Consider the following 16,620-nt stretch of genomic DNA (forward strand, 5'->3'; position numbering starts at 1 on the left):
TGGATTACATTTATTGCTTTAATTAGTCAAGATTTATCACAATAATTCACGAGTAATCAAAATCAATTAATCATGGTTGACTGTGGATTAATCACAATTAATCATATTGTGATTAATCAGATTAAAACAAACTTCCAAACATAGCGTCACTGAAGTTGATATTTTAAACACCGTAATACATTTAGTGCTGTTTCCTGTTCTACCAGTAACATCAATTACTGAGACAACACCAAAAATATAACTTTTATAACTAAGCGGTTTCACATTTCTGATGTTTTGTTTTATACTAGTCATCATTTTCGTGTTTAAATATATACCAGGTGTTTGCTCAGAGCTATTTTCATTTTTTTTAATAAATGTAAAAAAAAAAGATTCTGCTGTCAGTTTAAGTAAAATATTGAACGCACGTCAATCCTCCTTTTAAAAATGATTGGTATTTCCGAAATGCAAAGACCATTTAGACGATGTAATGTGCTTTCTGAATTATAAAACTACGCCTCAGAAGGCCTTTCTTCTGAGCCCTGCTCTGCCCTAGCTCCACCTGGCTGCTGTGAAATACACACTTCATGTCAACACCACACACTCACAGACTGACAACTAGACTGAGAGCCACTCCCCACAAACAGATTTTCTCTCACTATATTGGAGGGAGTTTAGATACAGATGAAAAGAGACGATAGCTAAGAGTGAGTGGGAGAGCTTTTACAGATTCACAACATTTAGTTGCCTTTGCAAAACTCTCCAGATGTTATTTTGTTTAGCCCATCGGACCGTCTTTGTACTGATGTATCTGTTATTTCTCACCAGCTGGCTTATTCAGTCTTCGCCTGGAGCTTTTTTTTGTTTTTGTAAAAAGGGATTTTGAAAAAAAAGCAACCAGAATTTTTCACAATGTTCTTCAAAGGACCTAAAAAACTTTCAGCAGCAAAAGAAAAACACAGTTTTCTGACATTCAAACTCATCCATTGACAATACTCAAATCACTGCCACGTTAAAATAAACCAATCAATCGATGTTTATATTAAGAATAAACTAAAGATACGGTTAAAAAATGCTTCATATCATTTAAAGAAAGAGATCTTTGAAACTATTTCCTACCATGAATAATTTATCACATGTATTGATCATCCGTTGGACCACACTGATGATGGCTGTGCTCTCCTCTGCGCGAGCAAAACTCTGCACCGCAAACTCCTTGTCCTTCTTCTGCTTGTGTAACAGGTTGGGCCCGAAGATGGTCGCCAGGTTGAGTGATGTCATCTTGTTTCCAAATATCTGCACAGAAGAGAGTATTCAGGTTGTTTGTCTGTGTAACACAGTGGTGGGCAAAATATTTGGCTCATGGGCCAAATTTTGACCGAGGGGCCAGTTCAGTGTTGGTTGGATGTAGAACAACGGATATTATAACATCAATAACATAAATGTTAACCCACCTAAATTTGACATACAGCATTTAATGTCTGCCGCCATCTCGTGGCATCAACTGAAATTACAGTCGATTGGTTGTAATGTATGAAACAGAAGGATTGACGTCAGTCTTTACCACACCTTGTACCATGGGGTTGGAGGGCCAGCTTTTCACTATTTCTTTTGCTCTTTTATATTTAAATATGTAGAAAATTGAACTGCTGCTGTCAAATAAATATTTAATAGTTTACATTTTTGCAGTTGAACGATGCCTGCCACAAAACAAGCCAAAGCCATTCAACTAAAAACAAAGATAATAATTAGTAAATGAATATAACCATGATCAGGGACCAATGATAATTAAATTATAGCGATGTCTTGGGAAAAGAATAAAACAAATTAAAGATTAAATTAAAACACACGAGTTTAAATTAATCATTATTATGTCAGACGAGACGGTGAATGATATGAAACTCCACAGACGGTAAAGCCCATCAGAAATGGGTCACCAAACACAGTGACAATGAGGAATGACTTATGGAGAAGAGAAACATTAAATAGTCACAGCGTGATGAGAGGACGACTCGTGTAGACAGTGAACATCTGGCTTAGCAGAATGTATCACCACATTGTGATACTTCCATTTGCTTTCTGTGTACGACCAGAAAGTAATGAGGAAATAACAGGTTATGATGTTTGCGGAAGCAGCGGGTTTGTGTAACCACTGTGAAGCACTTTGTCGTGCATCATTTATTTAAAATACCCACAATGGATAATTATTCACGGCGGCTCAGCACCTTGTGCAAAATCAGTCACTGTGGAGGTGACAAAAACATCTGCCGGACCACCTTTTGTTGGATTCGTTATCAGCATCTTCTTGTTAAATCACGTTGTTTGTCTGTGACAGCTGCTTTTTTGTTTATTTATTTTTCTATTAGACTTGTAAAAGTATCTAAATGGGAAAAGATGTTGTTATTGTCAACTGCCACTAGATGGTAGTGTGGAGCCCTGTACGGAAACTACCCAAGTAAGGGGTCTATGTCGTTTTTCAGGCTATGAACTGGGCAAAGGAGCAAGCACTTAATCATGCTTTCTGTCCCGGTTAAAACCTCTGTTAACGGCAGGATGTTCCACGTGTCTCTACCTTCTGTCCATCCTTGGTGAGGCGGTCTTCAGCATGTGCAGCCACAGTGGACAACAGGCAGAGGAGATGGTAGAGTGTGTCACTGTTACAAGGGGGCAGCATGAACACGAGGAGCTGGAGGGCACTTTCTTGGTCTGAATTATCCAGCACTGCAGAGAAATGAGCCCAAATGGACGACTGTTTTTAATTCAATCTGACAGAAACACAATGACTGACAGCGGGTGACTGTGTGTGTGTGTGTGTGTGTGTGTGTGTGTGCTCGTCCTCCTCACGTGTCGTGTTGATGAAGGCTGTGTAAAGTTCCCTTGTCAGCAGTGGGTTGGGCATGTCTCGAAGAAACTCCTTCAGCAGCGCAGCCACATCGTGGACACTGTGCTCCTCGTCCAGGTTCACCTCCCAGCCCTGGTCAAACTCCTCTCGAAGCTGGATGACACACAGGGATCATCAGGGGAGAAAAATATGAAAAAATATTCACAACTGAATTTATTCAAGCAAAAAGAAAAAAAATCATACCTGGCGCACTCTCTTCTTGGAACTTCCAACTCGGAAAATTCCAACTGTGTGCAGCCCTGACAGAAGACAGATTTTTTAGATTCACTGACTGTATTTCATCCTCATTAATAAATTATCCAAGTTACACTGTGTTGTTTCTTTGCAACCCCCTCAGGGCTATATTTACTGCTGAACTTTTATAATGGTGTACCGTATTTTTCCAGGTGTTGGCAGCAGAGATCCACTGCCCGGGGCACCTGTCTGTAGATTGGGTTAAGGCTGAGCTTCTTGTCACGGCTCTTCTTCCTGTTGCCAAAAGCCTCCTCTGGCAGAGACAGTTGGAGAGCCTCCAGGAGCTGAGACTGGTCATCATCAAGGTCTGTGATGCAATCTACAGACACTCCACCCTGTCGGGACAGATGAGTGACAATCAATGCTGTCACTCTTGCAAGCCTTGAAACATGGTTACGTCATGTAACAGTTGTAACAGTTCACTCTGATGTTAAAAAAGCTCTGACATTCCTGTGCTACAACAGCAGGTCAAGTGTCTTTGATAAACAGGCCTACCCTCCTGCGGGTCCGCGGGGTTGCCTCTAATATGTTCAGAAGAGGCAATTCATTTGGGGTCTCAGAGGTGGAGCTGAGAGAGGAGGTGCTGCTGGAGAGCTCTTTGTTGGCTCTTTTGAAGCTGTAGGTGAAGTGAAGGAAGGACAGCATCAATTCTGTCGGGTCACTGTGCTCTTCCCGCGGGGGTTCGGGCCGCTGCTTGTGTATGCGGTCGTTGGAAATGACCTGCGTCAGTGGTATGCCAAACGCCTGGGGCATAGTCTCTGAATGAGAGGGAGGAAAGGGACATAAGGTTCAACGTCATGGCTTCAATTTGATTCTGATCTTTATCGTGCATATTTTATGTGTTACTATTTGGATGGAAGTGGAGTGGATCAACACAATGTGCTTGATGTTAGGGACCCACTTGGTGAACGTTTGCCCATAAATGCTGTTTAATTGACTGCTATTTGTAATAAATTAACTGATATTTGTATATAAAATATAAATATAAATATATATGAAAATAAAAAAAAGTTATTTCCTCATATAACCTCCACATAAACATTTTTAAGCTGTTTCCATCAGAGAATTTCTTCTATGTAGAATTATTTCACACCACATGCTTTAATGTATTCACACACATATATAAACATGCATATGTAAATATATAGTGTATATATATATGCATAGATATATTCATATATGTATAAACATAGATATATAAATAAATATGTATACATATATTTATATATGTATACATACTGATTTTACTTAATTTTGAAGATAAGAAGGACGGAATTAAACTGATTTTAATAGATTTTCCGCCACTTTAGTTTACTACCGACCAAATAAAGAATAAAGACTTTCATCTGATTACATATTCATTGTATTCACACTCGAACTCCAACATAATTACTGCTCAGCACATTTAGGAACAGTGCTGAGCCAATGTTCTGAAGAGCACAGTCAATATCCAGTATTAGTGAGCACATAGTTTCGCAAATGACTTTTTAAACAAACGGGTAAAGAGAGGAAAGAGGGGGCTGGTCCTGCCTGAGGACAGGCCATAATGAATAAACCTCCACTTAAGATTGTTTTTGTTATTTCCCTCAACCGCCTGTCTGACAGAGAAGACCTTCCTGTCTGATTCCTGCAGCGGGCGGGGCTCAGCTCTGCACTCTGGGCAACTTCGGCTCAGTGTAGAACCTATGGTTACTCACTGCTGCCTCAGTATAAACAAGTGGGGATGTGTGCTCCAGTGAGCCTATACAGGCTCAGCCAGAAGGATCAAATAGCATCTTTCCAAATGTCAGAAGCTGACTAAGCTGGAAACTGTACTGCAGAACAGAGGCCCTACATGACACAGCAGCTCTCTCACAATCTTTAATCTTTACTGTTTTGGAAAATATGGATTGTCACAAGACAATTATCCAGATTTGCAGCCGGTTTTTATCAATATTGATAAAACCCTGATTTAGTTTAGTAAGTTTTTCAGTAGCCTGAATGTAGATCATGCCAGAAAAATTAGAAATATTCTATAGACACAATTTGGCATCAAAATCACTGTCTATTATGGGAATTGTAGGTCACGATAAAGACATGTAAATATATGCTTGATTAGAATTGGAATAAAAGAATGAAGAATTGTAAATTACTAACCCTGCATGTTAAACACACCCATCCAGAAACAAATATGGACTCATATGGCCACATGAAATAATATGGCGGGCTGCATTTGGCCCACGGGCCCTAGGTTTGACATATGTGCTCCTTACAGTATGCTGCCCTCATTTATGTATTTTTTCTTTTTCTACTTTTCCCAGCGAGTTGGCCGAACTTTTTTTTTTTTTTTTAACTATTTACTATTTCTGTACCAAGGCTTTCCGAGAGTTTCATAAGAGTTTGTTCCATTGTCCTGATCTGGTCACCAGTTATCATGATGACATGGTGAAGGCAGTGGCCCCTCAGCATGTCCTGTTTTGACTGACCACAGGCTCAAACATGTCCGTCACAAGATCCAGAGCTAACAAACTGATGGAAATCACTGGTCCAGCAGCTAAATGCCTCTGTGTTCCTGTGGAAAAAGGATTTTTAACAAGTACACATTTACAGTTTTTTAAAGCGTAATGCTGACTCAGCACACATCACACATTGTCCTGGACACACAAACTGCTGTTGTACCATTCCCTACAGTAAAAGGAGAAAAACAACATGCTCAATTTTTAGAAATAGTAATTTTAAAATAAACAAGTCAATTACTTGACTTCAGCCCAAGCAAATTAAAATCATGCAACTGGATAGGAGCTGGGGAGCTACTGTACGGCGGGAGCATCATTACCTCTGTCTTTACTCCTCTCCTTCGATAACGAGTCGAACTTTTTCTTCAGTGACTTCTTGTGCTTGTGACCTATAAAAAGATGAAGCCGTTACAGCCCTTGTCACCATCTCACTTAACATGCTCCCAGTTTTCCTCTTCTCGCTGATATTTTTAGACTAATTTTCTACACTGTTACATAATTCAAAAGCAAACTGTGCAGTAGGTGTCAGAAAATAAAAATGTAGACCGGGTGTCTCAATTCATAGCCCCAGGAGGACTGGCGTCAGCAAAAATTCCCGAATAAAAAAACTTCTCTCCTCATGACTGGCAAAAGTTAAGCATAAGAGTTGGCAGCACGGATGGTTTTAAAAAAAATTAGACTTCATAAAAACCTAACACAGTTCTGAAAGTTTTTAACTGTTCGATCATATCCAGAGTGAAGGTCTGCGTATGTAAGTTATTCATTCATTTTCTATCGCTAAGTCATATTCCAGGGTCATGGGGGCAGTTGGAGCCAATCCCAGCAGTCATCTGGGCGAGAGCGGGGTTACACCCTGGACAGTTGCCAGTCTATCGCAGGAAAGAACAGGAAATCCCATAATAAAATAATAAGAGCTACTGCTTGGCCTGCGTTGAAGGTTACACAAATATTTGTAAAATATTTCTGCTGCATTTATTTTACTGCTTTGATTTAGAAAACCTGGCAAAAAGTCCAAATCAGGATCGTTATTTCTCCTTTTTTTTGTAGATAATTTATTGTTTGATCATCATCAACTGCTTAAGGATGGTTGGGGCAGATGGAGCCAGTCCCAGCAGTCATCAGGGTGAGGCACACCCTGGACAGTTTGCCAGCCCATTAAGGGCCACATAAAGAGACCACCAGACTGACAGTACTGCAATTAAGAGTCTCTAATTAACATTACTTCCAATGTACATGTCAGAGTAACCTGAGAAATGGTCCATGAGGAAATGACCATGAGGGCTCAATTTGTTTGGATTATTTATTTCATGAGATGTTCTCTGATCGGTTAAAAAAAAAGAAAATGCAGATAAACAAGATTTTGTGTGTGCTTAAATACGTTTGGGAATGCTGATGTGGCAGCCAAGGTCACGATCCCGAAGCAATCGCCTGAAGGCCACGTCCTGGAGACGAACCCTCTCCAGTTCAGAGAGGCTCTGCAGGTGGACAGGTGTCAGACCGACGCTGCCCTCAGATGCACTTCTCCAGGTGAAGTTACCCTGAAGACAAACAAACACAACAAACACACGGGAAGATCAGACAGCAGCTCTCACACATTTTCTGTCAGCTTTTGCATCAATGAACTCTAACGCCACAGACTGCATTATAGATAAAATAACAGAACGGTCCGCTTCAGGTGACAGCTTCACCAACAAATAACAATTTTAGGACCAAAGAAATGCCAGCTTGTTTTTAAAGCTGTCAAAAGTACGACTTTCTAATATCAGCAGTTCAGCCTGAAGCTGAGTTTAAAAAACAGATCATTACCTAGATATCAAATGAAGTGCATACTTCCAACAAAATTCCAACTTCCCTAGGAACCCAAATTTGATAAGACCCATTCTCTGCATGTGCGGCTGATTCCACAAACCTTAGTTAGCAGTTAGCACAGATGAGCCTCCCTTGGTGAATGGATCTGATCTTTATTTGTGGCCATTACAGTTTTTCATTAACTACTGCAGCAGAAGAGAAAGGAAATAAAGTTACAAAGCCAGTAATACATCAAAGATGATGATTAAGTTAAAACAGCATCATCAGACTGTGGATGTGACTGGTCCAAAAAAAACAAAAACAAAAGTACATCAGGAGCTGAGGGAGTCAGTGACAGAATGCCAAAAGTACATAAGACAGAGGAGCTGAGGGAGTCAGTGACAGAATGAAAGTACGATCCATGAGGCTTTCTATGATTTTTTCTTTCTTTAAAATGTTCCATGTTGCTATTTCTTCCAGTACCAAAAATGTACCCAACACTGGTGTAAATACTGAAGTACCAAATCAACTAACATCCATCCATTTTCAAAGCCATTTGAATGATACATCATCGATATAATTAAAAAGTACAACAAACACTGAGTGACTCGTAAAAAAAAAAAAAAGAAAATTCCACCCAGAGTCTAGTTAGTGCTTTTAATGCTGTACTAATGCCTGGGCAGCCCACATACACGACTTGGAATCCTGAACATTTGACAAAATATCTCCATGCCTGAGATTACTGCGCTTTGATCCAAAGTCAAACCAATTATTCCGGCCATGTTCCAAAGAGGCTTAGTACCCTTTTGTCAGGATAAGGCTGTACTAAAGTGGCTAACGCCAGTTAATCTGAGTTAATGCTGCTCTACAGTGGCAAAGCCTTTACGGCGATGATGTGCTACTGTAACATACAGTCGTTCAACCGCAGGAAAACCCTCTGATTGGTGTTAATAATATTACATTATTTCCAAAAAGCTTTGTTTTAAAATTCTAATTACATCTACTGTATGTACCACTGGACTGACGGTATATCCACCCAAGCTAAGTTTTACCCTTGTATTCATATTTCCACATGTTGCAACAGCAATTCTCAAAAGTCATTGAAATCTGCATGTTTCACTTCAACGATGAACTTCAAACTCTTGTTAAAACTCTTGTTAGCGAGCTGTACGGTACAATGAGAGGAAACATGCAAAGTAATTCTTACAATAGATTTACAGTTGAGATTACAGCCATCAACCCCACTTGAACTGCATCCACTGAGGTGATGAATATTCCCCATGCAGCGCTCAGGAAACCATTCATTGGAACATTACGGTAAAGATTTTCCACACAAGCCCACGTTCCCACTCCACATTAGGTGTAAGTGTTACCATGCTGACTGCTTCTCACTGCATTTGCTTAACTCACATTTGCAGTTTTATCAACATTTAATGGTACAGAGCTAACAGGTCTAATACAACGCTGTTAAAACGGGGAAAGTACCGACATCACAGAGTCCGTCACTCACTCACATCCTGTTCTGCACTTTTTGACAGTGGTGAGGTTGGTTTAAACACAATGTACCCTATTTATAAGCATCTATATCAGTCACTTTATCAGCTTTTCAGCTTCCTGCTATTTTATATAGTTTAATTCATTGGTTTTGTTTAATTCAAACAGGTGCGACTTCTTTCAAGCATGAAACTGCTTCTATTTTATGCTAATGTTTACAAAAAGTCTTCTGCAAATTAACATTTACTCACAAGGCCGTCGATGCTGTGCTGAGGACACGGATCATCCATGACGACTCAAAACCATTTCAGTTGAATTCAACACCTTTAGTACCAGCATGTACAGTCTGAGGCCCACAGACCAAGTGTTTACAGCCAGACCAAGTCAAGACACTGATTAAAGCCCACTGTGAGAAGCTGTTTTTAGGCACGTCCTCGTACACAACACGACTGAAGGTGTAGACAGAAGGTGGGGGCAGTCAAGCAGCAAATACAGTGATGTAAATACAGTCATCGCAGTCAATGCTAGATAAGAGGAGAGGAGAGTAAGTACAGCACAGCAAGGTCAGAAGTTAGCAGAGGCTCGAGGCAAAATGCTATTTAAATTTAGGTAGTGACTTTTAATGCTCCATAAACCACGCAGAGTTCTTTGGCAAAATCAGCAGACTCCCAAAGCTGAGCATGAATTCAAGATATATCACTGTGTGCAATCTGCTACTTAATTATTTCCCTATTGCCAGAAGTGTTTTCTTTGTAAATGAGGTCAGCATCAGCTAAAAGGTAACAAAATCATTTACAGTGAAAGTAATTTGTTTTTGTAAATTGATACCATGTGAATGTGGATCACAACAAGAGTTTCATTTTAACATGGTGTACCAGTTCAACGGAAGGATTTGATGGCAGTAAAAACAAACAGTGGTGCCGTACATTTTTACAACTTGTTATTATAGTCCCAGGTGTCACAGTAGCAGCAGTTGGATCTTTCTCATCAGAATGATAAATGATTTTCTTATGTTTTTTTTCCCCCCATTTTTTTAAAAGCTAATTTCACCGTGAACATTTGAAACACATATGTGCGGAAAGCTGATTGTTTCAGCCCTGAATCTCGGTCCTGGTGATTAATGAGCTCATTTAGCCACTGCATCACTACATTAGAGTGATGTATGACTCCCTTCAAAGGCTTTAAAAGTTGCTGCATTTTTACAAGGGAAGTCAGAACAAAGTGAGACATGCATTCAGAAATGTAGAACTGCTGCTCATGTTACAGAAGACTCTTAACCAAAGTGGTTTGCATTAAGCCTAAAGAATGAAGATGACACTGCACAACTCCAGTTCCATGTTGGTGTTTTTTAAAGTAGACAAGACATAACTGCACGCAGTACATTTAATGAGCTGTGTTTTTACATAATGGATTTAAGGGAATGAAATTCAGTATTTTTTTTTATATCTCACAAAGTCTTTATGATCAGTTTATAAGCGTATGGCTGTTTAACAGGATTTTAAAGTTACGAAGTCAGCAGAAAAAATATACATAAATGTAATGGGTGATACATCACAGTGCTGCCGACCTGCAGTAGTAGTGACAATCACTCCAATGATAATGACAGGTAAAACTCTTAATAATCTACAATGTTAACTAATGCATACAGGGAGAGCACGAGAGTGAAAACAGGAAGTGCCTCCAGATCGGAGGTATTTCTACACCGTTGAAGGTCCTCACAGACTTTTACTTCCACTACATATTAACCAAACCTGACAGTTCATATTTTTCCCTCTGGTTATTTTGCATCTGAAAATAAACAGCTTTTGCACTGTGTCAAGTCAGGAGTTTCTAACTGCAGAAATGGGGTCTATTTTCAAACAGAAGATCTTTAAGAAAAGTGGGTAAACTTCCTATAAATGCAGTAAAAGCTTTCACTCTCTTAAGCATTGTCAACATAAACTTGACATGGTTCTATTTGAAAAAAAGGGGTTTAAATGCAATGCTTGCAACACAATCGGGTGGCTTACTCAAATAGTTACCGGTTAGATCGACAAAAAAATTAGCATGCGTAACCGTATATGGTTCTTAATTTCTAAATAAAATCCTATGAGATGTGATGGAGATGAGATGGATTCTGTACACACCTGTTTACAGCCTATTTTTCAACACATGGTTTCTGCACCTTTACTTTTCATTGAAAATTAACCACCTGAATGGCGTCAATTTAATCACTGGGGAAGAAAAGGTACCAATAAATCAGCAGATTCTGATAGGCGCTTGAACAATCATGTCATTTTTTTTTTCCCCAAATCTGCTGCACAATGACACAACAGACGTGTAGTTTCTCGGCCGATGGCTTTGGCCTTGCATATCAGACAGTATATGAGCTATGTAATCAAATCAATGTAGCCAAAACTATAAGTGTATGTAAAATTACTTTAATCAGACCCAGACTGGATGCTATGCTGCTGCACTTTGCACGCCAACAGGTCTAGTTCCATGCCATCCGATGGTAATAAGTGCCTGAGGACTGCAGCCAAGGATCAGGTCATGCTGTTGTTCTGTGAGGAATAAGAGTCCGGGCTGTCTTCATGTAAACCAGATGTCTCTGTTTTCCGTCTCAGCTCAGACTGCTCAGACTCTTGGTGACTATAACTCTAATGTTGCAAATGACATTCAGCCTATGGAAAATGTACGGTCATTTTTTTTAAACTAAACTATGACGGCACTTTAAACAAGTTGCATTTGTTAGTGTTATCTCCAGCAGCCGCTTTCTTATGTTTGATTCATATACATACATTCTACTCATGGGCTACATACATTACAATGATACTTTTCCACTGACTGCTAGCTCATCATTAGTAAGCCCTGGCACCTGGACTGCATTTAAAGAATCTCAATGACCTAAGTTAACTTATATGACATATAATACATTCTCATTAGAGGAGAGCGGGGAGAGGGGCAGCAGAGGGGGGTTTCTGTGCAGAACTGTCAGCCCTACTTCATCACTGTTACTGTTACAGTTGCCTCCAAATGAACTCTAGCTGAATATTTTAAAACCCAGAAAAAAAGTGCTGCATTACTACGGTTTCCAAACACACAAAAAAAATCACTTCCTGACAGTGTAGGTTTACAGAGCGCTGATGTGAGTATCCAGGAGGGTTCTCACATCTATATGGCCGCAGCTCAAGTGCTGAGTTTTTCTTAGTATGTTTGAGGTAACAACACGCAGCAGCTCCATATATTATGACAGCTACTACGGTATAACCGCGACATATTTGCAATATAACATAGGCTGTCATGTGTCGTAGAGTTGAAATGTTTCAGCTCCACAATATGCTCAGCAAATAGTCCAGCGTGTGGCACAGCACACAAGAATAACTGCAGACACATCACCCTCAATACCCTCTCTGACAAGGAGCTGTCTCTAACATTATATTGGTTTCATTTAGATATACTGTGATTTTATTCCTAAGGGCCGGGGAATTGGGTTCTTGTTTCCCGATGGCTGTAAGAAAGAGACCAGATACCTGGTATTCATTACGAGGCCATTATAATGTCACATCTGTGATAGATTTCCATTAAACTAAACAAACAGTGTTACCATGAGGACCACTTTAAGCACAGTGCTACAGATTGGCTCAAATTGTCAACATGTGAGTCTAATGGCTCCAAATCTGAAATATAATAAAAACCCCTATTAAGAAAACACTTGTTTCCTACGGACATGTGTATAAATCTACCTATAGCACAAGTAAAAGCCTTCAGAATAAGAGTTCTTCTCCCTTTGCCTGATTCTTGTATGCGTCACCAGAGCAGATCATCTGTCTCCATGTGCCTCAGTCTCCAGCCTCCTTTACTGGTACATTAACCATCCTCACCACATCCACAGATCTCCTCTGGAGCCTTTATCTTTCCCTCCTGTCTGGCAGCTCTATCACTTTCATCCTTTGTCCAAAATGCACTTCTAACTCTCAACCTTGTCACCCTAAATTTGTCTCCGAACTAAGTCCTACAAGTTCTCACAAAGGAGAGAAAAAGTAAAACCCCAACTCTAAATCCAGGTTTTAAAGGCTTGGTTTTTCATCAATAAAGTGTGGAGTCTTTTAAAGTTCGGATTCCCCAGACATTAGGTTGTTTTTGATGGAAACATTTTAAATATGGAAGGATTTACAATTCGCATGGGAATCACCACCAGGAAACTATTACCTGTTCTACCAATGGACCAATAAAACACTGCTAGACATGACAAACTTTTCCAGTCACACCTATCTCAGCAGATCTCAGCACGTCAAAAAAAGGAGTGGTTTCTGCTTACAACATTTCAATAAAGAGAGTGAGATGAATCACTTTAAGTGACCAATGACGCAAAACCAAACTGCCACAACAGAAATTTCGTGCCATTATTAGTCATCGTGTTGATGATGGTGAAATGCTCGTACCTACTGTTTATTTCCTCTGCACTGAGAAGAAAATCTATGGAAAAGCCAGTGAAATAACCAGAAAGAATCTAAAAACAGTAAAAACAATAAGTATTCACCAACTGAAATGCTGAATTCCAAGGTTTATCTAACAGCTGCAGCAGCAGTTTTTCAACTAGAATCGAAAAAGCCTCTTGGAAATGAGTTGAAATGTTTCTAAGAAACCACGGTGGTCTTGTGCTCCACCGCCGAAAGTTTTATGAATTTTAAGTGTTCTCCTTTTTTCCATTAATGTGGTGACAATGGAGGAATTTTCCTGTAACAGACATGCTTCCTGTTAACCAAATCGTCCGGACTTTTAGGTATACATGCAGTAATATATATATATATATATATATATATATATACTTTGGTACTATTTGTTGATTTAGGGTTACAAATGAAAATATATATATAAATAAATATGTATATATACATACACATATATACTATAAATGGGTGGATTATATGGGTGTTTGCATATTTTACATTATGCAAATTACAGACAGACACATACAATTAAATCATGGTGGAAAAGTCGAATGTAAAGAATTATTTATTATTATTTGTTATTATATAAGGATTAAACTGAAGTTATTGCTTTCACCCAGTCATTTAACCTATGACCCTTAGCTCTGCAACACACTTGGGGGTTGTATAAGAAACTACGGATTACTTTGGGAAACTAATTTTAACTTAAACTCTGGAAATCCCATGCGTGGAATCAATATATGTTTCATTAAGTTTACAACAACAAATACACAATTTCAAAACACTAAACACGACAAAAGTATTTAAAAGGCTAGTGTCACTTGCCGCAATGTTTGTAACTCTTGAACAGTGCGCTGGTGCGACAAAGTCAATAGTTATCTTTAGACATAATATAAACTGTTATTATAGACTCTTTGCACTTTACCATATAGGGCGACTGCTCCGCTTCAGTACTGTACTGTCGCATCATTACCGCGTCCAGGCTCCTGGTCTGCCTCAGTCTGCGCTTAGAAATAGTTTCAGGACTTAAGGAGCACAAGAAAACGCTGCTGAGTATTCCCTGAGCCGACATGTCTCTTCTAGCTGATGAAACCGCGGATAAAGTGAGCAGAGAAGAGACTCATGTCGTCAAAGTCTCAACACAAAGTAGTGAAAGCAGCAGTAGCGGCGGCGGCAGGTCTCCACCGCGTCACGCTGAGTGGTATTATAAAAGAGGAGGCTGGAGTCCCGTGTTCCACTTCCCACCTCCACCTCCTCCACCTCCACCTCCTCCTCCTCCTAACATGCACTGTGGCTCGGGGCCAGTTTCGCCAGATACAAATGTAAATGTATCAGTTGCCAAAAGACATCTTAATCAGATAAAGAACAAAACGTCAGGACAATACTTTAATTACCCTGCATGTTATAGCCTATAACCAACACTGGATTATGAAGCGTGGGGATCATTGTTTACGTTTTGCGTCACAAAGAGCTACGTTTTGCGTCACCACGTGATACGTCGTGCGTTGATTGGCTGTAAAGAAGCGAGAAACGAGACAACGCGTGAAAAGCTCTGCGTGAGCAGGATCTGAATGTAGTTGTGCTAACTAAGTCATCCATGTAATGAAAGGGTTAAATTATCTCATCTTCATTTTAAACTTTCAAGGATTTTGTTTGTTTTTTTTTGTCACTGTATACTTAGTTAGTAAACATTTATGTTGCTTTGCATTTGTAGCAATATTCTGAGGTTGATTAAAAGAGAAAAATACAATCTGTAACCTACATATCGAACATCAAATCAAATGTAAATGACATTTATTGTTAGACACTCAGTGTTAAAAATGCCTTGTATTTTAATTAAAAAAACACAAGTAACACACGTAAAACTAAACCAACACCATGGCACATGTCTCTGTTTCACTTCCTTGTTTTTTCAGGTATTTCTAAGGCAGATGTAATTATTCTGGATATAAAAGTTTCCGTTGTTCTATGATGTATTAGCTTGGTGTGAAGGATTTAAAGCCATAGTGACCCATGGCTTTAAATCCTTCATAGACTATAAAGTCAGGAGTCACATTAAACTAAATGTAATGGCCCTAACTGGCTCATGAACTTGGACACACCAACAATACTTCCTGCCTTACATTTTTACAAGACATTTTAATATTAACAGATTACATACATACATAAACTGTGCGTTAAATGTATGGATTTAAAGTAGTTAAGCTGCAGCTCAAAAACCAAAATGGGTTCAAATACAAATGTGTAGTTTGAAGAAGAGCTTCATGCGGAAAGATAACGATGAGCTAAATGGGAAAAGTGAAAACGACTGTAAGAAAACCTTCACAATAATAGACAAATGACAAATGATATGAACTATCGATCTTGTAGCAAAGAAAAGCTGAGTGTTTCTAGATCAATACATTTAGATTCATATTTATCAATAATATTATTTAGTGTCGTCTGGTAAATGCACCTGGTATTTTGTGGGTCACTTCAATTAAAAAACAAACAAATTAAATCAAATGAAAACGTTTACAAATTTGGAGTACTGCAGTACTCTTGACGTGTCAGACACCGTGGACAGACCGTGCCCACATTCAGTACTCTTTTGACCACACTGCATTTTTCCCCCTTTGAAATACTTGGCATGTGGTGCCCTGGGAAAAGACCTTTCCTGTGGGAGCTCTGGGGAAGGGACCCGTGTGATAGCCTGACATGTGAACCAGCACTGTATGGCCTCGATAAGGATTTGTCAGATACCAGAGTCCACCAAACAGACAGGGGAAGTGGTGATAAGAGGGTGGCTTTGCGTTTGATCCACTTATTTGGTGGTGCCTGGGTTTAAAGTGGGAGTCTGAGCAGATTCTCATCAGACTTCCCGTAATGTCATTTCTCAACGATAAGGGCAGCCTCCTGAGCTCACATCCACCAGCCTTTTAACGGATGTCACCACGAAAAAGGTTCTGTCCCACCTTGGTCCCGTAAGACTGCTTTTTAGGATACCTCACAAAACAGTGTGGTTGGATTTGATGTAGGTACATAAAAAAAACCACGATTAAACTTTTGCATTACACCTTCAAATTTATGCATAATTCATAGTCCATTTCCAAATGTAAGTCGTCGCTGCCAGCTTTCCTAGGGGCACTTTGCAATATAACATTCTTCACTTGAAAAATAATGAACAGTGCACTGAGCAGCCTGCTGGCAGAAAAGCTGTCTCAAAGGAGCCACAAACACTTCTGTAGAATACGGAGAGTATTTGCAACTGATTTACGAGGTCACTCGTGTGGTAACAGTGAGATGTGAGGGAGTA

The 16,620-nt window shown here is 39.5% G+C and overlaps 1 protein-coding gene across 1 annotated transcript; it reads right to left on the minus strand.

Annotated features, from left to right (window-relative positions):
* Positions 1–363: 363 nt before the first annotated feature.
* Positions 364–14,951, minus strand: LOC103392041 (rho GTPase-activating protein 6). Its single transcript, XM_025063799.1, has 9 exons — positions 14,251–14,951; positions 6,989–7,148; positions 5,931–5,999; positions 3,611–3,873; positions 3,255–3,450; positions 3,065–3,120; positions 2,824–2,974; positions 2,552–2,700; positions 364–1,275 (listed from the first exon to the last, which is right to left on the minus strand). Exons 1-9 carry the CDS (start codon positions 14,395–14,397, stop codon positions 1,066–1,068), a joined length of 1,401 nt encoding a protein of 466 aa, XP_024919567.1. The 5' UTR covers positions 14,398–14,951; the 3' UTR covers positions 364–1,065.
* Positions 14,952–16,620: the final 1,669 nt, after the last annotated feature.

Source organism: Cynoglossus semilaevis, chromosome 16, assembly GCF_000523025.1.
Source record: "Cynoglossus semilaevis isolate Cse_v1.0 chromosome 16, Cse_v1.0, whole genome shotgun sequence".
NCBI lineage: Eukaryota > Metazoa > Chordata > Actinopteri > Pleuronectiformes > Cynoglossidae > Cynoglossus > Cynoglossus semilaevis.